Source organism: Blennius ocellaris, assembly GCF_963422515.1.
Source record: "Blennius ocellaris genome assembly, chromosome: 23".
In the NCBI taxonomy this organism is placed as follows: Eukaryota; Metazoa; Chordata; class Actinopteri; order Blenniiformes; family Blenniidae; genus Blennius; species Blennius ocellaris.
The window spans coordinates 10,846,331-10,869,873 of record NC_137672.1 but is presented as its reverse complement, the minus strand read 5'-3'; the positions used below and the strand labels follow the sequence as shown (position 1 = coordinate 10,869,873).

The following is a 23,543-nucleotide window of genomic DNA, read 5'->3' as shown; positions in this document are numbered from 1 at the left end:
TGCTATTCTGAGCCATTTGAATCAGAACATTCACGTTTGAAAAATACTGTAAAAAGAGGAGAAATACTGTTGAGAATTTCACTGCATGAAGGGACACTTTAATTATTTGCGTACCAATCACCTCTGAGAGCTGCTCATGTTAACATTTACTGATCCAGTGTAACTTCCTCAACAAGTAACTTCCAGTTCGGCAGGATAAGTTGTCACACTTGTGGGCAAAGAAACCCCCCCCCCCCCCCTGGTTGAATCTTTTTCTTCTCATGCCTGGTGGAAATCAACCAATCGGCTTCAATGGGGCGTCAAAACATCCAAAGATCAAACTGTAGCAGCCGCCGTTACTTCGGCATCAATTGGGAGATAGCCTAGCTGAGGTCAGCAGTCCGTGACTCCTCCTACCGCGTCCCACACAGCGTCCCCACCTCCCCCATATTAACTTTCCGCAGCGAGTCGCCATGGCATCGGTGCGCTTCACTGTGACGCCCACCAAGGCGGAGGACCTCCCGGGACTGTCCGACACGTCGCCCGACTTGAGCTCCCGCTCCGGCGCTCGCGTGCGCTTCGGCTCCAGGGAGAGCGTCAATCGCAGTGACCACCTCAGCGAGGCTTCGGCGGGGCCCACGGCCACAGGAGGAGGGGGCGGAGGAGGAGGCGGGGCGGACAGCCCGGAGCACAGCAGCACAGACCAAGGTAAGGAGTGCCGAGAAATTATTGTTTTCAAATTACCAAAAACAATTGGCTCAATTTGATTCCGACAAATAACAAACCTATATGTCTGAGACATGGATTCTGTGCGACATGACTGAGAAAGATATGTCCTGTCACACTATCCTGGACTGTCCTGGGTGCTGTGTATCTGTTTAGTTTCTAATTTGTAGTAAAAAAAATTTAAAAAAGGAGGGTATTGCTGGATCTCTTCAGGTCAGCTTTGGTCAGTATTTACATGACTTGTTACTCTAAAGGCAATTTATCTACATTGTTTGGACCCTGTTTGGATCTTGTTCAGTCAAAATAGTTGCATGAGACCTTTTGTGTACTCGGATAAGGTATGTCAAAGACGGCAGGAGTGATTGTAAAATATACTAAATGAGCTGTCTTTGGTGGTAAACATCCAGCCAACGGGAAGTTTGGAAACGAAAGTGATGGCAGTGGCTCAGTTCGGCTTCTCGTGCCAAAGTTGTGTGAAAGTGAACCACAGTGAGGATCTTGCGTGGCAGCCGCCGCTACTGGAGCGTGGATGACTGAAAAGTCCATTTTCCTCAGCAGAGTTGGAAAGGTAGAAAGATGCTCCTCTTTGTTGAGAGAACGCATCACTTCAATCCAGTTAAATCCATCCCCTCGCCACGCTGGGTTCAACTTAAGAGTTGTGGGAGCTCGAGCCAGCATCGAATTAATGCAGAGTGCACCCTGGACAATTCACTGGTCTCTCACAAGTTAACATTGAGGCACACGCAATTCAGAGTTACCTATTAAAGTCAAAGTCCCTGGGTGGTAAACAACTATGCGCTCAGACAGAAGAAGAAAACTTCACAGAGGAAAAAAAGGCCCAGGCCCAGAGATAGTCTTGTGTAATCACACTGTGCCATGAAAACCGCTAACCACTACATTAGCATGCAGCGACAATTAAGGTTATTATAAGAGATTTTTATGTCATCACTTAAGTCAACATTATTGCAGTGTACCCAGTCATGTGTCACTGTGAATATCAGTGTAATCATGACAAATGTTATCAGACATAGTGTCACATTTTTTTTAAGTTTGGTGTTATACATCCCTTTAATTTTTAAAATAGAGTTACTAATGTTATTAATCTATGTCGCACTCATCTGCAGTGACATCAGTTATTAATGCTGTTTAGGCTCCACGAGCACAACACTGTGCTGGCTCATGCTTTTTTCATCTGATAAGTGTATTATCACATCTTCAGGCCTGTTGATGGTCTTGTGACCGTGTAAGTATGGCAGAGCAGCACAAACCTGTGTGCTTGAAGCTGGTGTTGAATTCCCACATGAGAAACTCTGAGCGAGCGAGTAAAACAAAGAAACATTTTCTGGCTCACCTGGGGGGGGGGTCAGACCTTTTTAAAAAAAAAAAAAATTTTCTTTTAAATATTGACAAGAAAAACAAGAAATGCAGCTTTCAGATGCGTGTTTGCACAGCTGACGTGTTGGAGTTCGCAGACGCTGCGAACAATTCAAGGCCCGTAAGCTGATTTCACTACAGGTTTCACTTCCCCCACTTCTGTTGTCAGCCCACCCACAGGCCACATCCAGTGACTCGCGTCTTTACTTTAACGGCAGCTGACAGCAGGAACCTTTTGTCATTGACTCAGTTTCAACAGGTACAGATGTACGGCTGAGAGTAGCCCGACGTGGTGTGTACGCGTGGGAATGCACATGAATAAATGGAACGAGAAAACTAAAAAGCTAATTGTTTCCCGTCTGACTGTGCAGTTGTCAGAGGGAGTGGAATAATCCTACTTTCTAAAAAGTGTTTAAGAATAGCTGTGCTGATTCACAGGCTCAACAAGGGGGGGGGTTTATAACCGTGGAGAGATGTAACTGTATTAGCACGGCTGATCCACTTAAGCAGTTGCATAGTAGTGAGGTTTCCCCACGTTCTTTAATAAGCTTCCAGAAATAGAAATCGAGCTGGTTAATCCGATTGAGTTTCTATCAGGCTGTTGTGTTGCAGCGGTTGTTTGCGCTGCGTTCCTGTCCAACTATGTGTGTGTGTGTGTGTGTGTGTGTGTAAGAAGTAAAAAAAGCCAAGCAGTCATCTGAAATGAACAGTCGGTAGTCGGTGAGTCAAAGTCCTGAAGGGCGACGAAGAGGAAACAAGACGGGAGGTGCAGAGAGTTATTTCCAAAAAAAAAAAAGGTCAAACATGTTGTTGTTTTTTTGACCCATTCTTTTTCGACACCAATAAGAACTTGGCCGCTGAAGCTGATGTGTGTACAGTTGGATGCATCTGGCTGCAGCGGCTTTCTGCCTCACCGACCGTTAATACGCAGACACACTAAAAATACAACAAAACAAAACAAAAAAATCCATTAAAGCCAGGTGTGGCTCCTCTTGGGAATCACATACAAACAGCTGTGTTCTCCCCTGTTAAGATGGGTACGAATGCTGCAGTTCCACAGCTGAGCCACTGAGGAAGCAGTAACCGGTGAATCTGGATTTTAGTTTCCACACAGAGTAAACTTTTGGAGATCAATGTGTTGAAATGCCTTTCCCAAGGACATTTCAACCCATTGCCCCCCCCCCCCCCACCCCAAAAATATTAAGATAGTAGTGCATTGACTGACCTATAATTTCAGAAAAACAAAATATAATTTAAGAAAAACATGTTTAAAGCCAATATCAGTAATGCTTTAAAGTCAATTTAGTCATTCGTAAGTCCTCAGGTTGAATGAGAGCAGCTCAATTGTGTTCAATTCATGAAACTACATTGATTAAACTATATCTGCTATGGCTGTTTCCTTTGGAATGATTATTTGTATGAACTGGAAGCTGTAAACAACTGAATCACTACAGTAGAAACCTTGTTTAAAGTATTAAGACGTTGTAATGTTTAAAGAACAAAAAAGTAAATGGGAGCAGCAAAAATTCAAAATAATAAGATGTCATTTTAAACTCATTTAAATAGGGTTTTCCCAGTGTTCGGTTAAACTTCACAGGCTAATTCTCATCTCAAAAATGACCAAAACAAACTTAATTCAGTCCAGCAGTGCTGCACGACAGATGTTCTTTACACTGATGCTGCAGCCTCATCTGCCGGGTGTCCTGCCCACTGCTGTTGTGTGGAAGAGATTTGTAATTCCAGCATTACCCAGTTGAACATTTGTTATGTCTACTGATGGTAGAAAGCTCAGGTGTTTTGCCGTCACGGATGACGTGTCTGACACCTTAACACGAGGTCGTGCTATTGCTGTAGGGGGTTTAAGGTGGGTTGCAGCTCCGCATGCCCACTGAAGTGACAAAAACTGGAACAGATAGTAGAATCTAATCTCGTTTGTAGGTAGATTTTCCCTTTCTCCTTCAGTAAAGGTGTATAGTGAAAAGAGCTGGGTGCACAGAAGAATCATCTTCTGCTGTGTTTTGCTGTAAATTTGCTGCAGCAATAAATGACTTGTGTGCCTACGCAGGGGCGTTCACTGACTTTTTTTTTTTTTAATGTAGGGCATCAATCAAGTTGATTACAATAGACTTGATATCCAAATACCACATATTGTAGCCTTTTTTAATTTAACAAAATGTTTCACACACTGACGCATCCACTTTCTTTGAATTTATTATTTTTTTTAATATATATTGATATTTTGTTAGGTTTTCAAACGTTTGTCCCATAGATGTGTTAACATTTTTTTTATGAAATGCCTGTCTGCAAATCTATCGTTATTGGCAAATATTAAGTAGATTTACTTTATTTATCCTGAATTGGAAATCATCACCATTTGTAGACAATAACAGTGAAATGAACATACACACAATACTATCATTTAGTAGTAATGCCAGTAGTCACTTTAGTCATTATTATTCTAATAAGAGCATCTCACAGTGTCTATTAATTATTTTGTGTGTTATTATAAAGCAGCCAGGCAACAAAGATTAATGGAAAAATGACACAACATATACATTTACAGTTTACCACACAGCCAAGAAGAACAAATGTACATTGTGACTGTGGACAGTAGAGACGGTGAAATCCTGTGTCGTAGAAAGGATGCGATGGATTGTCTACATGCTCAGGGCGAGGCGTCACTTAGAATTGGAAAAACAACAAAAAATAAACACGTGCCAATCGGCTTTCCGTGGAATGATGAAGTAAGAAGTGTCAGGCGGTCTGAGAAGAACGGAAGTTTGAGAATGTGGACTTACCTGATGAGCAGGTTGTATGTTAAACACACCAGGGGAAGGTCTTGAATAAATATTTGTTGAGTTTGTCTGACATGAAATAGTGTTTAGTCCAAAACACCCACATTGTTCTTGTTAAGAGCGATGGATGCCGTCATATAATGGATGGTTGAATTGGGAATAAATCAGCCAATCAAAGCGATCGGAGAGCACGAATGATTGTTTGCCACCATCTTAGCGCGCTTAAGTTTATATCGCTCTGAATATTAACCAGACGTCGTTTGTGCTGGTGTGGAATCGGTTTCACACTCACTCACTGTGGCCGAATGAAAGACCGTGAGCAAGATGAGAAGTTTCCACCCACTAGCCAAATGCTGTTATTTACTCTTACAGCTATTGATTCTTTTTACCCCACCCCCAATTCATAACCAGTTGGCAGGATGGTAAAAGTTGTAGTAGGTAATGGTGTATTCTGAGAGAGAGATGACGGCTCGGGTTAAAACTTCCCTGTGTTAAACCAACCATCAATCTTCTGTACGGCTTCATCCAGGGAGACCAGAGCAGATTGACCAGAATGACTGGTTTTCTTTCTGGACCATGGAGTGTTTAAGGTTTGAAGTCTGTTGATCTGCGCTACCAGCTTTGTTTAGGTTCGGAGACCAAAGTGTCAGAATAAGTTTTTCTGTCTTTAACACGACATTATCATAAATATTAATCATAAAAGACAAGTGTCGTCTTCACGCCTCACCCCAGAAAGCTGTGAGGCTCATTATCATTTCTCCCTCTTTCAATCATTTAACGTCCGTCCCTCCCTCGTGCCTCGAGTGTCCTTCTGTCAAGTGTTACTGCTGCCGCTTGCGTGACTTCTGGCGGAGCGTGCAGGGAAGTGATGCTGCTGACTCAGGTGCTGCAGACGCATTGGTCTGTGCTGACTGAGGCGGATCTGAACCCGTATCACCTCTGTATCAAAGTGCGATGACGCCCGGAGAGCAGCTTGTCCCCGCCGTGGGCGGAGCTTCATATCTTGTTTCTTTTGTTTTTATGATCTTTTTTTCTCTCTCTCTCTATAGGTGATGGTAACTCCAAAATCTCCAGCGTGTACATCAACAATGCTCATGGGGTGGACGACGATGACTTCTATGACAGAAACTTGGCTTTATTTGAGGTTTGAAATGCGACGATCTTAAAACTGCTCTCTGAAGCATAATTATTATTATTCTGCATGTTCCTTTTCTTATTAAAGGTACATTCTTTCTCTCATTGGTCTATGTGCTGCACTCCTTTAAATGAATAAAAAGAAAAAAAAATCTTTTCCCTTTATTTTCACTTTTATATATTTGATCTGTCTAGATTTCTTTTTTTTCACTCGATGCCCGTAACCTTTCTCACTGACAGGAGGAGATGGACACTCGGCCAAAGGTGTCGTCTCTCCTCAGCCGCCTGGCAAACTACACCAACCTGACACAGGGAGCCAAGGAGCATGAGGAGGCCGAGAGCATCGGAGAGAAGAAGAAAGCCGGCAAGGTATCAGTGTCCTGTCTTCCCACAAATAATGAGGTTTCGATAAAAGCCTCCTGAGGGGAAGTTGGTGGGAAGCAAAGCCATAATTAAAGGATTTAAAACCAATGAAAGCCCCACAACATTGTTGTTTACTCCCATGTCCCAGATGATGAATATGCTCTGGTGGTACAACCTTTATGAATTAATCCGAATGTTTTAATTGAAACAATATCAAATTTCACACTTGAACTCGTGAGCCATCCGGTTATCGTCGGTCATTGAGTCCCTGTGATACACCAACGTTATCTCCCGCTGCCTCATGACTCAGCGTCTGCAGCTGAAAGTACACGAGGATGCGACTCTGATACGCACCTCAATCCTCGCTGATAAGACGCCGGCTGGCTCGGATAGAATGATCTATTGTGATGGTGCACAGTAATTAACTGCTTCCACACTGCTCCGATTCGCCATCTTCGCTTCCCTTACAGATAGCTGAGACGGAAACACCCGGCAGTGTCCGTCATGGCCGTAACAATAAACGGGGATGACGCCACGTTCATATACTTTATCAAACCGATAAACACAATTGGACCAAATTTAGTTGCATATTAAATGGGATTTAATCAGCGGTGTGGGGATACGTGTGTGGATAACATAACAAAAAGCTGAAAACACTTTTTCTAAAACAAGTCTGACTTAGTTTATTTCAGGAAGGGATAATAGCAAATTACATGTATGCATACGCCAACTCCATGTATGGCTGTTCCCATAATCCATATCGCTATATTCAATAGAAAATCACTCATTCCACACATGCACACGAACATTAATCAGGTCTGGAAAACAATAGGAATAGAGGGTGTGCGGTACGGTAAGTCATTGACGGGTTTAACTATTCACTTATCGCCACTTGTTTTCCCAGTCGCCGCAGATGGGGACGTTCATGGGTGTTTACCTGCCGTGCCTGCAGAACATCTTCGGGGTCATCCTGTTCCTGCGGTTGACGTGGGTGGTGGGGACCGCCGGCGTCCTGCAGGCCATGTGCATCGTCTTCTTATGCTGCTGCTGTGTGAGTATTAAGCATCAGTGTGGACACAATGAGACCGTCTTCATCATTCGTTCATACATGATTTATTTTATCGTTTTATACTGGTGAAGTAATGCATTTTATTATCTTTTATTTTATCAACGTTGTTGTCTTTTACTCTTTTAAGCTTTTCACAATGGTACCTTCCCTTATCTGTAATGTATTCATTTATTAGACAGAAAGGAAAGTAATATATATATACTGGTACTGTATACATTTCTAAAGTGTTCTATATCTTTAATATATTTAAAGCTATTGTGGATAAATAATTGTATACATAGATCTGTGGCTTATGAGAAATAAATCATATATATCGATAATAAATCAATAAATATTATGTAATTTTATTTCTTTACAAAACAACCTTGCAAATGCTATACAAATGAGAATTTGTGATATTGTGTCTTGCCTCCAGACGTTGTTGACCGCCATATCAATGAGTGCGATTGCCACCAACGGAGTCGTACCAGGTATATCTATTACGTCTCTGTCCTTCCTTTTTGTTCTTTCTGTACCTGTGGATTCAGCTCACGGTGCAGCCATTGCTATATTACATGTATCACTAACAACAACCGAGGGTTCAACAAAGCTATTACACAAAAACAAAGTGTATCCACAGGTGAGAACTTGAAACTATGTATTATTTTTATAACAATCCTTATTTTCGTGCTTGACAAGTTTTATCTTACCCAGCTAAGTGACCTCTGGGGGTTTTCTTCTCCTCTTGCCGCTGTGGCGGCGCTGGTCTGTTTTTTTTCTAACTCGTGTTATTTCTGTTTGTCCCGTCTCTCCCTCTGTCATCCTCTCCCTCTCTGTCTGAACATGCATTTAAAAACCAAAAAAAATACAGGATATTTACCCACCATTGACCTGATCTCTCACTAAAATGACTCTTGACAAAAAAATTCAAAATGTCAAAGTAGTGTGATCTTTTTCTTTTCCATTGGCATGTGGCATTTTGGATAATCGTGTGTAAAATGCTCGATAACATAGAGTAACGACTAACAAGTCTCGTTCTGCCTCTGACATTTCAACCCCATGCTATTTTTCACCAGAACAGCTTCAAGCTCTCATTCTTTCTCACCGTCCGGCCTTGGATGGTAGTCGATTCAGTTGTACAATACAGCAAGTAGACTACTGGGAGTTGTGTAAAGTAGTAATAATGGTATTTTGGTTCTCAAACTGCTCGGCACTAAAAGTGTAGCCTGTGAAGGCACACACTTTATTTTCTTTTTAGTTTCAGGCCGTGTTCACACTTGTGTTGATGTTTTTCCTGACCTTGAGTCCATTTTGTCGGCTGAACTGCATGCGTTTATGGGATTATTTGTTTCAGTTGTAAGACTTTAATGAAGCTACACTACTGTTTGGCAAAGCCAGATCCTCACGATCAATGCTCAAATGCCAAGTAGTGGTGGAATATGTGACGATAAGATATTAAAGCAGTAATTGCAACAAATTAAGACCCACAGAAAATTATTTAAAATGTTATTTTAATGAATTTCTGGGAAACTAATGACATGATGGATGAGCCATGTTTTATTGACTAAATGTAAGAATGAGGAAGAAGTCTGTTTTCTAATTATTTGTTTTACTGTACTAGTTTTATCAGTTTTATAGCTGATCCTAATTTAGTGCCTTGCTTCCACCTCAGCCAGGCACAAATTTACCAAAATCAGTGTAGAATAATTAACTCTTTTGTACTGTGCCTTTAGCCCTCCAGCCTCACATTTGAGACATTTAAGAAATATATATTTTGTGGTTTTGTGGTTTCAAAATATGGTTTTAAACTGGACTGGAAGCAATTTTTTTTTTTAAATTAGTGGTGAATGATCTTAAGTGTCGCAACATCTCTCAGCGAGATGGTGCCATCACTGATGCCAAAACAAGCAACCAAATAACATCATATGCACAATAAAAACAGTTAGTGCGGGTTAGAAACTGCATTGTCACTACATATAGCAGCCTCTTTTTCAAAAAGAATGAAGACTTTTCAGGACTGGCGAGTAAAACCTCTTCTCATAGTGTTTCACCTCAAACTCTACACAATGTAAAGACATCTGCCTTATTGCTAATAGCACAGTATGATGGTTTTTAATCGCATAAAAATTACATTGCTGTTGTCATGAGAAAAATGTGTTTGAGCACACCCATAATGCCAAGTGTGAACATGGCCTTCAGTACAGTGAGATTTCTGATTAAAGTCTGGAACATTTTGCGTCCTACGGAATAAATTTCTCACGGACCGGCTCAGGGCGGGATCCTTCTCTGTTTTGCAAAATAAATGTTTCTGCCCACAACATCCCATCCATTTACCCATCCATTTCTTTGTTCTTGTAATGTGACGAGTTTCATTTTGGAGACCAAACACTGAATCCTAATTGCCCACATCGGTTCGGACTTTAGTTGCTCTCTACAATTCCTCCATGTACTCTGGATTTCAACCGGTGAAATCTGTATCGGCAAGTCATGCTCACTGCTTGTTCCAGCTCACTTGGAGTCGCAGTGTAGGGTCGGCGCGTTGTGTGAAAAGAACATCAGGACACATCTGTGTAAAGTTTCTGGGATGTTTGTCCTCATGTCTAGCTGACACACGTTATTTAGTCGTGGATGGATTGTCTTGTGGCAGATTTGTATCATCAGGCAATGTTGTTCACATAAATCTCCAGAAATGCATTGAAACTTTTATGGGGGACAAGAAGGGAGACTTTTAAATGTTAGTGTCTCTCTGAAGAAGAGTGAAAACTTTTAAATATGGACTTGAATCAGCAGCTGTTAGACATTGTCTGCATTCTCCTTTTGAGTCTTGGCTGTAAGCACTGAGCTTCCATACCCAGCCAGTCAGGAGGTTATTTGGCAATGATGTACTCCGTCCAAGTGAGCCAGAAAAATCAGTTGTCATGTGTGGATTTGCAGATACCGTTTGACCGACGATCTGCTGTCTTCTTACGCCGATGTGTCATGTAGAACATTATGCTTACTTCTACAAGCATAGGATGCCTTCTCTCATCAGCTGTCCTCTCTTCCCTCCCATCACCTCCCAACGCCATAATGTTACCAACCATTCATCTTCCTCTCTCTCTCTCTCTCTCTCTTTTTATGTTCCATCTTTTTTTTTTCCTTTCACAATCTATTGTTTCCTCTGCCTCCACCTTGCTCTCTTTCTTTCTCTCGCTCTCCCTCTCTGTATGTCTTCTCGTCTTCCAATCCTTATGTGCACCCTTCCCCTCGCCTCCCTCTCCTCCTCCTCTCCCCCTTGTCTTTCCTCCCTCTTCAGCGGGAGGCTCGTACTTCATGATCAGTCGCTCCCTGGGTCCAGAGTTTGGCGGGGCGGTGGGCCTGTGCTTCTACTTGGGAACCACCTTCGCTGGAGCCATGTACATCCTGGGAGCCATCGAGATCCTTCTGGTGGGTTTTCTCTGCCAGGATTCTACAACTTCTTGTGTTAGAATGTTCTCGGCTATTCTTATATCTGTTTATATAGCAAAAAGTTTTTAAGCTCTTTGTCCCTAAACAGCTGAAATGCCTTATTAGTGCTGATTTTAATCCTCTCACCCTCTTCCGTCTCTCAGATGTACATCGCACCCAAGGCAGCCATATTTGTCGGAGAAGGGGCGGCAATGTTGAACAACATGCGGGTCTACGGCACCATCTGTCTCCTCTTGATGTCCCTGTTGGTCTTTGTTGGCGTCAAGTATGTGAACAAACTGGCCTCGATCTTCTTGGCGTGCGTCATCGTCTCCATCGTGTCCATCTACATCGGAGCACTGGTCTCCGCTTTCATGGAGCCACATTTTCCGTAAGTGGCGATCCCCCAGTCTAAAATATCTAAATATCATCACTTGACAAGTGAAGTGAATTATAGTGGTGTAAAAATTCTTCTGAAAAACTTTTTGTTCTGGTATTGGTGTTATTTTTACTCCAGGCCTCTCGGGGTTATGGCTGTTTGGTTAGGGTGTGTGCTACAAAGTATTAGACAGTGTCATGATGTCATAGTTAAAAAGTTTTGGTCAGTTTTACTGTATTTTATGAAATTCTAATAATTGCAGGCATTTTATGTACTTTGTTATTTTTATCTGTGATAAGGGCTTTATAAATAAACTTTACTTACTACTTACTTGGATAATTGTTGCATTTAAAATGTGAACAATTTCTTGAACTCTCCTGATTGTGGCTGACTTATGGACTCTCATCCACAGAGTTTGCATGCTGGGAAACAGAACCATCAGTGGTCACGATGTGGTTGACGGCCAGTGTCGGAAAACCGTCCTGCAGCAGATCAGCAATACGCCCCCGCCGAGCTTTGACACGAACGTCACAAATATTTATGGTGGGTTAATAGTTTGTATTTTCTTATGCTTTTGCTGAAACATTGGAATATATCTTCTAGCGCACTGCTCGCAAAATTTGTTGTAACTTGTACTTGATGCTTCCAACAGATAACAGCACAGTGGTTCCGACCGTTGTGCCCAGCCCTGCTCCCGAGGTGGTGGAGAAGCCCTCATATCTTTGGAAACATTTTTGCCAGAGCCAGCAACTCAATGCCTCCTGTGACGATTACTTCATCGCTAACAACTTCTCTGAGATTAAAGGGATTCCAGGCCTGGCCAGTGGGATCATTTCAGGTAGAGAGCGTGCATGTGTGCATTCGTGACTTTGGGCGTTTGACTTGACGCGGGGCGAGTGGATGATCTGTGAGACTCCACAGGAAGTCACTCAAAGCCAATTGGTTGATCTGTTTAATCACATCTGCTGGTGTGGCAAGATACAAACTGCCAGCCAAGTTCAGTCATGGCTGTACCTAATGTAGCGTTACTGCACTTGTTATTCGTTAAAGTTGACCAGCTATTTAAAATGATGCCATTAACTATAAAGTTGAATCAACATCTACAGTTTTACAGTGAAAGATGTTAACTGCTGATCTGGAGGCAATAATGGGAATTTGTTGATGCATGCTAGTTTGAAGTGTTTACTGTAAATGTTAAAGCCATAAGTCTCAAAAGATTCAAATTCCCGTCGCAACAGGAAGGTTATTCTGTGTAAAAACGGGCCAGATCTACAGTGCAGGTTGTACTGACTATGAACAGGAACAGCCGAGTAGAAGAATCAATCAAAGTTGTCTGCATTTCATCATCTCATTGATGGAATACATTTCAGTGAAACATTCAGTTCATAATATGTGCTTTCATCACCCTGCTTGTCTGTCTGTGTTATGCATTGTCTCTGGTATTGACGGGTGGGTGACCTGTCGTTTTGTCTTCCTGATTATCACTTAATCGCTCCTGTTGTGATGTGCTGAAACCCCCTCAGGGGAGCCTCTGATTCGTAAGTGGATAGATCCGTCTCCGTCAAACACTTATTAAATCCCCTCTTAACAGAGAACTTGTGGAGCTCCTACCTCAGCAAAGGGGATGTGGTGGAGAAAGGCTCAGTCAGCTCCTCTCACATTTCCTATCCGGCGTCCACTCATCAGCCATACGTGTTCGCTGACATTACCACCTCTTTTACACTGCTGGTGGGCATCTTCTTCCCCTCAGTCACAGGTACATTCTCCTGGGGTTTTTTTTTTTTTGTGGTCTGCCCAGTGCCGTGAGAGTGAGAATCTCAGTCGCTGTAATGTTGATCGTAATGTTGATATTTTGTAATCCATATTTTTATATTTCTTAAAAGTATGACACTTTAATTTGCACACTAGGCATCTTTTGCATGGGCATAACCCAATTACACAGCTCTTATGCTCATCTCACAAATGCATGTTCTGTATGGATGTTTCCACACGACTTAGCCTTTTGAACCAGTTTCCTAGTTCACCGTTAAGTTCTTGTTTTAAACAAAGCATTTTAGTTTGAGTTATAGCAGTTATGCTCACAGTAATGAATTCTAAAACTTAAAACTCATCTAAAACTCATAGTTTTGTCTTCTCCTCCTCAGGAATCATGGCGGGTTCCAACCGATCAGGGGATTTGAAAGATGCTCAGCGCTCCATCCCTATCGGCACCATCCTTGCCATCCTCACTACCTCGCTTGTTTGTATCCTTCGATGGAATATTAGAATATATTCATTTTTAAATGATTGTCCTAAAATGAATGAATTGTCCTTTAAAGTGCACTGTGTGTTTTTTTGATGGTGAGGAGTTGTTTTCCTGAGCACTGCCCATCCAGACCTTAGCAGTGTTGTGCTATTTGGAGCCTGCATTGAAGGAGTCGTCCTCCGAGACAAGTCAGTATCTACTCGCGTGTCTGTCTTTGCATACTCATTTTTCTATACACTGAAAATGCTATAAATGTAATCCATCGTGCAGGTTTGGAGACTCGGTAAAGGGTAATCTAGTGGTTGGGACTCTTGCGTGGCCCTCTCCCTGGGTTATTGTGATCGGCTCCTTCTTCTCAACGTGTGGCGCTGGCTTGCAGTCGCTGACCGGCGCTCCCCGGCTCCTGCAGGCCATTGCTAAAGACAACATTATCCCTTTCCTCCGGGTAAGTGCTGCAAATATTAATTAGCAGGGAACTTAAAAAGCCAAATAGCAACTGGAAATGTTAATTTGCGTGTCCTTTGTGGCACTTGATAAATCTCTGGTGTCTTTTACATTGCACTATATAAAGTCACAGTCATTTTAGATATATTGTCTTTGCCACGCTATACATTTTTGTCATGATTTAAAACCAGGTCAAAATTGGCTTAATTGATATGATGGAGCACACCACTGTTTTTTAGCACGTCTTCATGTTTTCTTTTGTTGCCTTTTGTCTCTGTGTGTGTGTGTGTGTGTGTGTGTGTGTGTGTGTGTGTGTGTGTGTGTGTGTGTGTGTGTGTGTGTGTGTGTGTGTGTGTGTGTGTGTGTGTGTGTGTGTGTGTGTGTGTGTGTGTGTGTGTGTGTGTGTGTGTGTGTGTGTGTGTGTGTGTGTGTGTGTGTGTTTATGCTCCTCGCAGGTATTTGGCCATGGGAAAGCGAATGGAGAACCCACCTGGGCCCTGCTGCTGACTGCTCTGATCGCTGAGCTGGGGATTCTCATCGCCTCTCTGGACTTGGTGGCTCCTATCCTGACAATGTGAGACTCGGCTGTGTGTGTGCACTTTCCAAGATAAGATGACTTTACCTTCATTGATCCCACACCATAGGAATTCAGTGTTATTGAAAGGGCAGTGAAAGCAAAAAATGTATAACTATATAGGTTTAAATTATAACGTGCTTCCTCTGACCCACCCCATCTGTATTGTCCACGCTTGAGCTCTCCGAGCCAGCCTCTCTTATCCCTTCTGTGAGCCTGTACCGCCTCAGCACAGCATTGCATAGACGGTGTGTGTGACATAACAACTGGTGGTGCACCACACTTGTGGTATTTAAACCAGGATGTTATCATGTGTTTTAAGGCGTGAGCTTATGGTTTCAGAACTAAGACCAAAATCGGTTGTGATTTGTAATGTTTGGCCAAAGGACTAGTGAAAAGCACCATGTCTGTCATAAGCCCACATAAATATAGGTGTGTGTCCGTTTATGTCTCTGGTCTCACTTTGTCGTTCAGGTGCTTCAGTTTTAATCCTCTGCGTCTGTTAAGGTTCTTCCTAATGTGCTACCTGTTCGTGAACCTGGCCTGTGCCCTCCAGACTCTGCTGAGGACGCCCAACTGGAGGCCGCGCTTTTCCTACTACCACTGGTATGATTATACACACGCATACACACACACACACACACACACACACACACACGCAAAGGCACTCTTGATGTGAACCTCTGGCGCTCATTCGTCCAGGTCCTTGTCATTTTTGGGGATGATCATCTGCCTGGCGCTCATGTTTATATCCTCCTGGTACTACGCAATTGTTGCCATGGTGATCGCCGGCATGATCTACAAGTACATTGAGTATCACGGGTATGTTGCCATGGAGATCTTTTCCCCTTCACATGATTGTACATGTACAGCATGGTCAAGAATGCTGCGTATGTGTAACTGTGTTGTCAGTATTTTTAGTTTGTCTTTCTTACATGAATCATCTGTTGTCTTGTGGCTGTCAGCCAGTGAAGTGTTCAGTGTCTTTGTGGATACCTGCAGTCTGATAATGGTTCATGTTTCTGTGTGTGTGTCTGTGTGCACAGAGCAGAGAAAGAGTGGGGGGATGGGATACGTGGTCTGTCTCTAAGTGCTGCCCGCTATGCCCTCCTGAGGTTGGAGGAGGGACCACCGCACACCAAAAACTGGAGGTACTTAAGCTACAGCTGAAACACCGTCCTTCATTCTCTTGTGTTCAGTGCATTAGAATGAGGATGAACTTGGCTCTGGTCTTGCTTTGTTCCTCTTTAGACCGCAGCTGCTCGTGTTACTAAAGCTCGATGAAGACGCCCATGTCAAATCCCCCCGCCTGCTGACATTCGCCAGCCAGCTCAAGGCAGGAAAGGGTCTCACCATTGTTGGCACGGTTGTCTCTGGGAACTTTCTGCAGAGCTACGGAGAAGCCCTGGCTGCTGAGCAGGTATACAGTGAAAACTTCTTCCCAAAGCTCTCTAACGCTGTAGATCTTGGATAGCGGAAAGGAACCGCCGCAACTTGGAGGTCACATTTGAACCTTGTTGGCTTGTTACTCAGACACTGAAGCACCTGATGGACCAGGAGCGTGTGAAGGGCTTCTGTCAGTGCATCGTGGCCCAGAAGCCCCGTGACGGCATCAGCCACATGATCCAGTCCAGCGGCCTGGGAGGAATGAAGCCCAACACGGTGGTGATGGGCTGGCCTCATGCCTGGAGGCAAAGCGAGGATCCACAGTCCTGGAAGACTTTCATCAGTGAGTCAGAAGAGGTCAGCCAAAAATGTTCTCGGTTTATGGAAATTAGCATGCCAACAGCGCCCCCTCTTCTCTTTCCAGACACAGTGCGGGTGACGACAGCAGCCCATCTCGCCCTGCTGGTGCCCAAAAACATTTCCTTGTTTCCCAGTAACAGTGAACCCTGCACGGAGGGCTACATCGATGTCTGGTGGATCGTCCATGATGGAGGAATGCTGATGCTGTTGCCTTTCCTTCTGCGTCAACACAAAGTAGAAAACACAGATACCTATTTGATTGAAAATGTAAAGTCTCTGATTCCTCTCGATTTAACGGCTCTGTTTGGTCATTCCTGGCTCTCCTCAGGTGTGGCGTAAATGTGGGATGCGCATCTTCACAGTGGCCCAGATGGAGGATAATTCAATTCAGATGAAGAAGGACCTGGCAACTTTCCTTTATCACTTGCGCATCGAAGCTGAAGTGGAAGTAGTAGAGATGGTACGCTCACAATGATGTTGTTGTTCTTAGGGTTTCATTAACTTCTGGAAAAAAAACCCATGACCAAAATATCACTGATTGTTACAGTTTGTTGCTGCTGGTTTCCTGATCATCTCAGAGTTCGTCAAAGACAATAATTGCTCTGTCAGTGGCTTTTTTCGGCGTAGCAATGAGTTTCAATACAGCTTGGTTTTGTTAAAGTCAAATGCAGAAATAACTAACTGATTTTCACTGTAATTTGTTTAATTTATTTCACCATAAGAATCTGCCACACACTGAGGAAAACTGTGAAACTTGCGTACATGGGAACCAGCCTCATGGCCAATTAATTATTAACAAGGACACCCCTCATTCTGATTTCCATACTGACCAAACTGTCTGGTAAACCAGGTGTATGTTGTCTAAAAGTTTGTTACTGCCACCTTGAGGACTGGTCTGGAAACTGCACAAAACAATCAATTAAACCTATCTCCACAAATATTACACAAATGCCCAAAGATTACTATACAAACAATTTTAGCCAATAATAAACAGTCATTTACAGGCATAGTTAGAACATGCAAACTCCCCACAGGAAGGTTGTGTCACTCGGCAGGTTAAAAGCAGGTGCATTCCTGGCAAAACATGAACTTCTTGATTGTACTTCTTGCTTCATTCCATTTGTTTCTTCTGATTTCGCCATGAAGTGGCTGAAACTTTGCAGCGAAAAAAAAAAAAAAAACTTCACTCATTGAATTGAGCTGTCCTGTATTTATCACTAGCATCTACATTAGACACACCATTTCTTTTTCTTTTTTTTAAGTTAAGTTAAAGCTTGGTGTGGTTCCATATCCTTTTCTCCTATTGGAGCATGTCTGTCCTTTTCACCTTTCAGCATGACAGCGATATCAGTGCATACACCTACGAAAGGACTCTGATGATGGAGCAGAGGTCTCAGATGCTCAGACAGATGCGGCTCTCCAAATCCGATCGGGATAGAGAGGTAAGCTTAACTCGTGTGGAACCATAAACTTTCATTTGATGTTGACAAAAACAAATTACATTTACATTAAGGTTGGCGAGACACTTTTTAAAATTTTTTGTCATGTCTTCCTCACAAAATGTGAACAACCATGTCCTTAATATATCGTTGTATCCTAAATGTAATGTCATGCATCGTTTTTATCAGGGAGCTCCCGGTAGAAGCAGCAGTAGGACACAGGCAGGTGGTGCTACGAGGTCTCAGGTGAGGTTAGTGGTTGATTAACTGCTGTGAGTGGAGGAGTTATATGCCACTGAGACTTGTTGCAGCTGTAGATGAGGCAGCTTATTAGTTTGTTTCTTCTTAATAGATTGTTTGAATTTTTAGAAGTTCTGTGTGCTTCGTGACCTTTTAAGTAAACGTAAAAATTTAAGAGAACATATTAGGCTAACTGTTACAAAAAAAGGCATCTAAAACACCTCGGGTGTAAACAAACTGGACATGACGAACCCTTAAATATAGCACACGTTGGGCTTGAGGGCAGTTTTCTCTCCATAATTACCACAAAACACAACTTCAGTTTTTTTTTTTTAAACATTCCTCCTTGAATGTAATACATTTAATTAGTTTTATCTCCTCAACTAACTTGGGCTGCAAGAAGAAAGAAAACACCATTTAAACATGAATATTGCTAATTTCGACATTATCATGCTGTGCCTGTTTTGAATTTGAAATGTTTTGTTTGGGCTTACTGGTTGAGTTTTAATGAGAAAATTAATTCAATCTGGGCTTAAGTGGTCAACATGGACTTGATTTTAATGATTTTAGCTGCAGTGTGAGAGGCCAACATTATCCTCTCAGAGGCTAATTTAGGTATTTTACACCTCTTTGCTATAAACCCTTGAGCACTGACCAAAAAAAGATGTTTTTATTCTGCAGAAGTTGTGACGAATACCAGTAAGTTTCTGTAATCTCCTTTTGCTATCGGTCTCTTCAGAGGGTGCGCTGGAGTTTTGACGATGTAAGTTGTCACTGTAGACCGTAGTGTCTAAAGTAGAGGCGTTTAGATGTAGAGGCCACTGCAGACACACTGGTGAAGAATATGGCGACAGAGTGACGTCTGTATGTGGAGTTGTATTTTGCTTTCTGTGTTTATGTTTAAATTTGTGCATCATTTTCAAATCCCCTCTCATGACAAAAGTCTGTGTGACTGTAGGGGGATTTTTTTTGCCCTTGGTCTGGCCTGGCAGGTTTGCTGGGGACAGTTTCACAGCACTGCACATCAGTGCTCGGTGATTTCTAGTGTGGCGTTGCTTGACCTGGATCTTGATATTCAGCTGTCTGAAGCTGAAGTAAGGCTAATGCAACATGGTGCTTGAAATGAACAAAGGTTTTTTGGAGAACAAGGCAGAGTGCACCGTTGCAACAAAGCTGGAAAACTAGTCTGAGGGTTCAAAAGAACTAATGAACTCTTTTCAACATGCACAACTCTCAATGCATACATCAAACATATTACGCGTGTTCAACTCGGATTGTGTACAAATGTTTCAGTTTGTACACAAATTAGAGTATAGACAGATGGATATTGTTGTGCACCTTCAAATGTGCACATGCCACATAACTCTCTGCACACTCATGCATAAATTAATACTGCAGGGCTGTTGTGGAATTTAGCTGTACTGTATTCCCTCTTGTGCTTACCTCGCTTTGATTCCTCAATCTTTTTTTTTTTTTTTCCATTTTTAAATTTCAGATGTTTATAAGGACCCGTTGTGTCCCTGTAGTTACACTCCTGTGTATCTCAAGTCGACGTAGTTTGTGTCTGGTTTTAGCACATTAGGTGACCTTGTGTTGTCTGTAGGTGTATCTTTCCCCCAGGCACAGGAGTAATGAAGTCCACACATCAAACACCTCTGCAGGGGACGGAGACAGACAGGTACACAGAGGCAGAGGGCGAGAGAAACCAGTCAGGAGTTGGAGTAGAAGACAAAGGCCTTGGGTGGAAAAAGAGGCAGGGGGTGGGAAAGGAGGGACGAGAATAAGAGTGTGTTTGTGGATTTTTTTATTTTTTTTTTCTCCAGGCCCAGTTGGTGAAGGACCGCAACTCCATGCTACGTCTGACGAGTATCGGATCAGACGACGACGACGACACCGACGGCCCCGAGCAGAACCGAGCGATCAGCAGCAGCAGCGGCGGCGCCGACAGCAGCACCGAGCACCACCGCCGTGTTCAGATGACCTGGACCAAAGAGAAGGCGGCGCAGTACAGAGCCACGCACTCCGGCTGCTCCACACCCGAGGGCTTCAGAGACATGCTGAGCATCAGGCCGTGAGCGGACGCAACACATCCCTCTCTTTTTCCCCTCCCATAAGATAATATTCACTCATCAGGACTTTGGAAATTTTCTCCCCCCCCTCCCCCCCACAGGGACCACTCCAACGTCAGACGCATGCACACGGCAGTCAAACTCAACGAGGTCATTGTGAACAAGTCCCACGATGCCCGGCTTGTCCTTCTCAACATGCCTGGACCCCCGAGGAACTCTGAGGGGGACGAGAACTGTATCCTTGAAGAAAAAAAAACCGCTTGACCTCCTTCCCAGTGTTTGTGCAGAACGCTTTACCTGAGTAACACTTAAGTTCTTCTTTGACTGGTTGCTCAGACATGGAGTTCCTTGAGGTCCTCACTGAGGGGCTGGAGCACGTCCTCCTGGTCAGAGGCGGCGGCAGCGAGGTCATCACCATCTACTCCTGATTGGACGCAGACGGCGGGAAGCCAGCGTCACATGACCAGTCAGTCATGCAGGTGTGAGTGGACGCAGGTGGCGGGGTCCGGGGCCTTTGCGCCCCCCCCCCCAACCTCTCCAGAATAGAGCGACTGTCACTGGCTGCAGCATAACACCCCCCACCTACTCAGCCATGTTCCTCCTCTAACCCCAGACTTCTCTGTCATGACAGCGATTTCCACTCCACAATTCCACGAATGAGTAAAAAGCAACTGAGACTTTTTTTTTTTTTTTTTTTTTAATGTTTTTTTCTTTTCTTTGTGAGTCGTCCACCTGCGGGACCTGTGATTGGTTGGAGGAGGCACTGGCCTCCGGTGGGGGAGCGAGTGTGTTTGAACGGTGGACCAGTGAATGAGAAAACTGCGTGAAGCACCCCAGAGCGGAGCAGCCGTTCCTCTGACGAGACTCAGGGCTGAATGAATGTATTTTGGGAGCAGATGTTTGTCTTCTGAATGTGGTTTTTTTTTGTTTGTTTGTTTTCCTTTCTCTTTGAAGACACAAACATGGATTTCAGTACAACACGACGACTTTACAAAAAAAACCGGCAAAACTGGAGAGTCTACCTGATTAATTTAAGAAACGTCAGTATACATGTGTAACGTTTCTTTATTTGAAAATGTGAAGGAGGAAGGAGTCGTCTGCTGCATATCAGCACCGGCTGTATTCGTTTCTCTATCATATCGGTAAATAATATTTGGGTGCTTTCACACCAGGATACACTCGATATGTTGTCTTCAGACCATATACCAAGGAGCGCTTTCCTCACCATCTGCCACGTCTGACACATTCTCAAACTCTTTCTTTTTCGTCTTCAAATTTGCGCGGTTCGCTTTGTTTACTACCCAAAATGCACTGCTCTCGACATCACGTCGTCTCGCTCGGTCCGCTGGCGAGTCCCTGACGCCTTCGCACTGTTGCGTTTTCAGGGGCCCAGAGTTTACCTCTTTGGTCCGGACCAGAGTCCCGGCAGACGTTCACACCGTGACCCAAGCAAATCCGACTTTCCCTGAAACAAACTGGTCCGGACCGAACAGCTGGTGTGAAAGCGAGCAAGTTGTTTTCTTTTTCTCGTGCAGCTGTTTCCTCAGTCTCTGCTATGGAAGCCCATTTCTTCAACAAAACGTTTCTAGCTAATCATCTGATAGATTTGTTGTCGTAAATGTTAAAGGTTATGTTAATAGTCAAACTTGTTGAACTGATTAAAATATTTTTATTATTTTTTTAAATTACCCCATGAAAAGCCATAAATGTGACAGAAAAGGAACAAATATCCTTGCTGAGAGGTTGTTTACTTTAAAAAAAAAAAAAAAAAAAAAAAAGGAAAGAATATCCAGCACTGTAAAACAAAAAGGGAAATTAGATTTCTACTAAATGAGAATATTAAACAAAATGTATTCAATTAAAATTGAGAAAAACAAGTTAATTTCACTTATTGAATGAGATTTATGATATGAGATTTGGGATACAAAGATAAAACCATTTGTCAGACAAACACACAAATCCATTCAAAGATAATTTTAGGTTTTGACAAATCGCTTTAATGTCATTATTTTATATTAATGTTTCCTCCCCCTGAAATTATTTTTCTTTTGTCCAATAGTTAAAGTACAAATTTTAAAATATGACCTGTTTTACAACAACAAAATGTCAAGTTGTGACTTATTTATTAAGATGACAAAGTCAAGTCATAACCTGATTGAATTTTTTTTTTTTATGAAGTGACACTTCAAAGGATTTCTTACAAGTTGGGGGAAAAAAAGAGCTATTGATTTTATATTATTTATTTATATTCTTTTATTTGTGGGGAAGAAATTGGCGTCTGTACTTTTTAATCCAATTAAAACAAAACGAGAGAAATCAGTTGCAGTTTACCGTGATTTAAATTAAACCAAGTTACCTGTTCACAAAATTCACGTTCATCGTTGACGTCAACGACAACTCCATAAAAAACCAGCACAGGTTTTCTTTAATTCTTTTTTTTTCTGCGTTGAGAACAGTCAAACTGCGTAGCCACGGTTTTGTTAGACGACGGCAGTTTGTTTAAAGTGTTCACAGTTTGAGTTGTTCACAGTGTTGTTGTCACACCGGACCATCACTGGAGAGGACCACTGCACTGCATGTGTGTGAATGTTGGAATGGATTCATGTGGCTGTGCTGTTTTTCACCCCCCCGGCTCCTTCGAGAGAACATCAGCTTTGCGGTGTGGCGTGAGCTCCAACTGAAAGTCTCCACCTCATCAAACACCTGACACAGCCCTGCTGACATCCTGATGAATGTGTATGTATGTATGTATGTGTGTGTGTGTGTGTGTCTGTGTGCATGTGTGCGTGAGCTTGTGGTTAAAGTAACAAGCTCCAGACTAGAGGTGTTCGGTTCCCCTCTACAGCTTTGTTCTTTTTTTTTTTATTTGATTTTTTTTTGTTCAGGGATTGTTTTTATGTTCACTGTTTATTCCTAAACATTGTTTTCTCGCTTGTACATAAAGACAACAAAAAAACCTTGTTTTATCTTTTTTTATTTACATTAATATAAAAGATTCATGAAAACTTTGCTTGAAAAAAAAGAGAATAAATAAAGCAATTTTGGAAGAAAAAAGCAGAAGTGTGATTTTTGTCTGTCATTTCTCATTTCTGCATTTCATTACATTAGTTGCAAAGGTATTGTTGCTTTTTTGTAGAGGAGTTGTCAATATGAAGGTGAATGACACAGAGAGACACCATTATGTATCTCATTTACACATAAATCTTTGTCTTGTTATAGGTACAGCAGGGATTTATACATGCCAATATGATGGTGTGTCCTTAAATTGGGTATCAAATCCATTATTTGCAAACGGATTCAATTGTAGCAGTTCACTTACATATATACTCAATTTTTCAACAATCTTGGAATTCTTGAGGAAAATTTCACATTTTAAGCTACAAATTGTGAAATGTAATGCTGTGGTCTATTTTACATTTTCCTACTTATTTTTAGTATATCAATGTGACACTTGATAGTGGTTTAAACTGATAAATGAGTCCTTTGAGCATTCCTTCAATAATTCCAAGTGTATTATCAAGGTGCAGAGCGAAAGGCAAGTCGTGAGATCCCCTCTACTTTA

At 42.5% G+C, this 23,543-nt stretch overlaps 1 protein-coding gene across 1 annotated transcript; it reads left to right on the top strand.

Annotated features, from left to right (window-relative positions):
* Positions 1 to 318: 318 nt before the first annotated feature.
* On the top strand, positions 319 to 22,998 carry slc12a6 (solute carrier family 12 member 6). The gene is made up of 25 exons (XM_080518922.1): positions 319 to 687; positions 5,924 to 6,018; positions 6,249 to 6,377; positions 7,276 to 7,422; positions 7,856 to 7,910; positions 10,715 to 10,845; positions 11,010 to 11,236; positions 11,637 to 11,767; positions 11,877 to 12,062; positions 12,816 to 12,980; positions 13,369 to 13,467; positions 13,600 to 13,657; positions 13,740 to 13,914; positions 14,369 to 14,487; positions 14,995 to 15,093; positions 15,190 to 15,309; positions 15,534 to 15,638; positions 15,739 to 15,907; positions 16,021 to 16,216; positions 16,298 to 16,467; positions 16,562 to 16,693; positions 17,568 to 17,675; positions 19,736 to 19,983; positions 20,083 to 20,216; positions 20,318 to 22,998. The coding sequence occupies exons 1-25, from the start codon at positions 453 to 455 to the stop codon at positions 20,407 to 20,409; spliced, it is 3,525 nt and encodes a 1,174-aa protein (XP_080375048.1). The 5' UTR covers positions 319 to 452; the 3' UTR covers positions 20,410 to 22,998.
* The last annotated feature ends 545 nt before the right edge of the window (positions 22,999 to 23,543 follow it).

Excerpts from the sequence above, each read along its gene's own strand:
- slc12a6 (XM_080518922.1), top strand. The coding sequence starts at position 453 with ATGGCATCGGTGCGCTTCACTGTGACGCCCACCAAGGCGGAGGACCTC. Across the intron at positions 7,911-10,714 it reads CACCAACGGAGTCGTACCAG|CGGGAGGCTCGTACTTCATG; the intron begins GTATATCTATTA and ends CTCCCTCTTCAG. Across the intron at positions 15,310-15,533 it reads AAGTACATTGAGTATCACGG|AGCAGAGAAAGAGTGGGGGG; the intron begins GTATGTTGCCAT and ends CTGTGTGCACAG.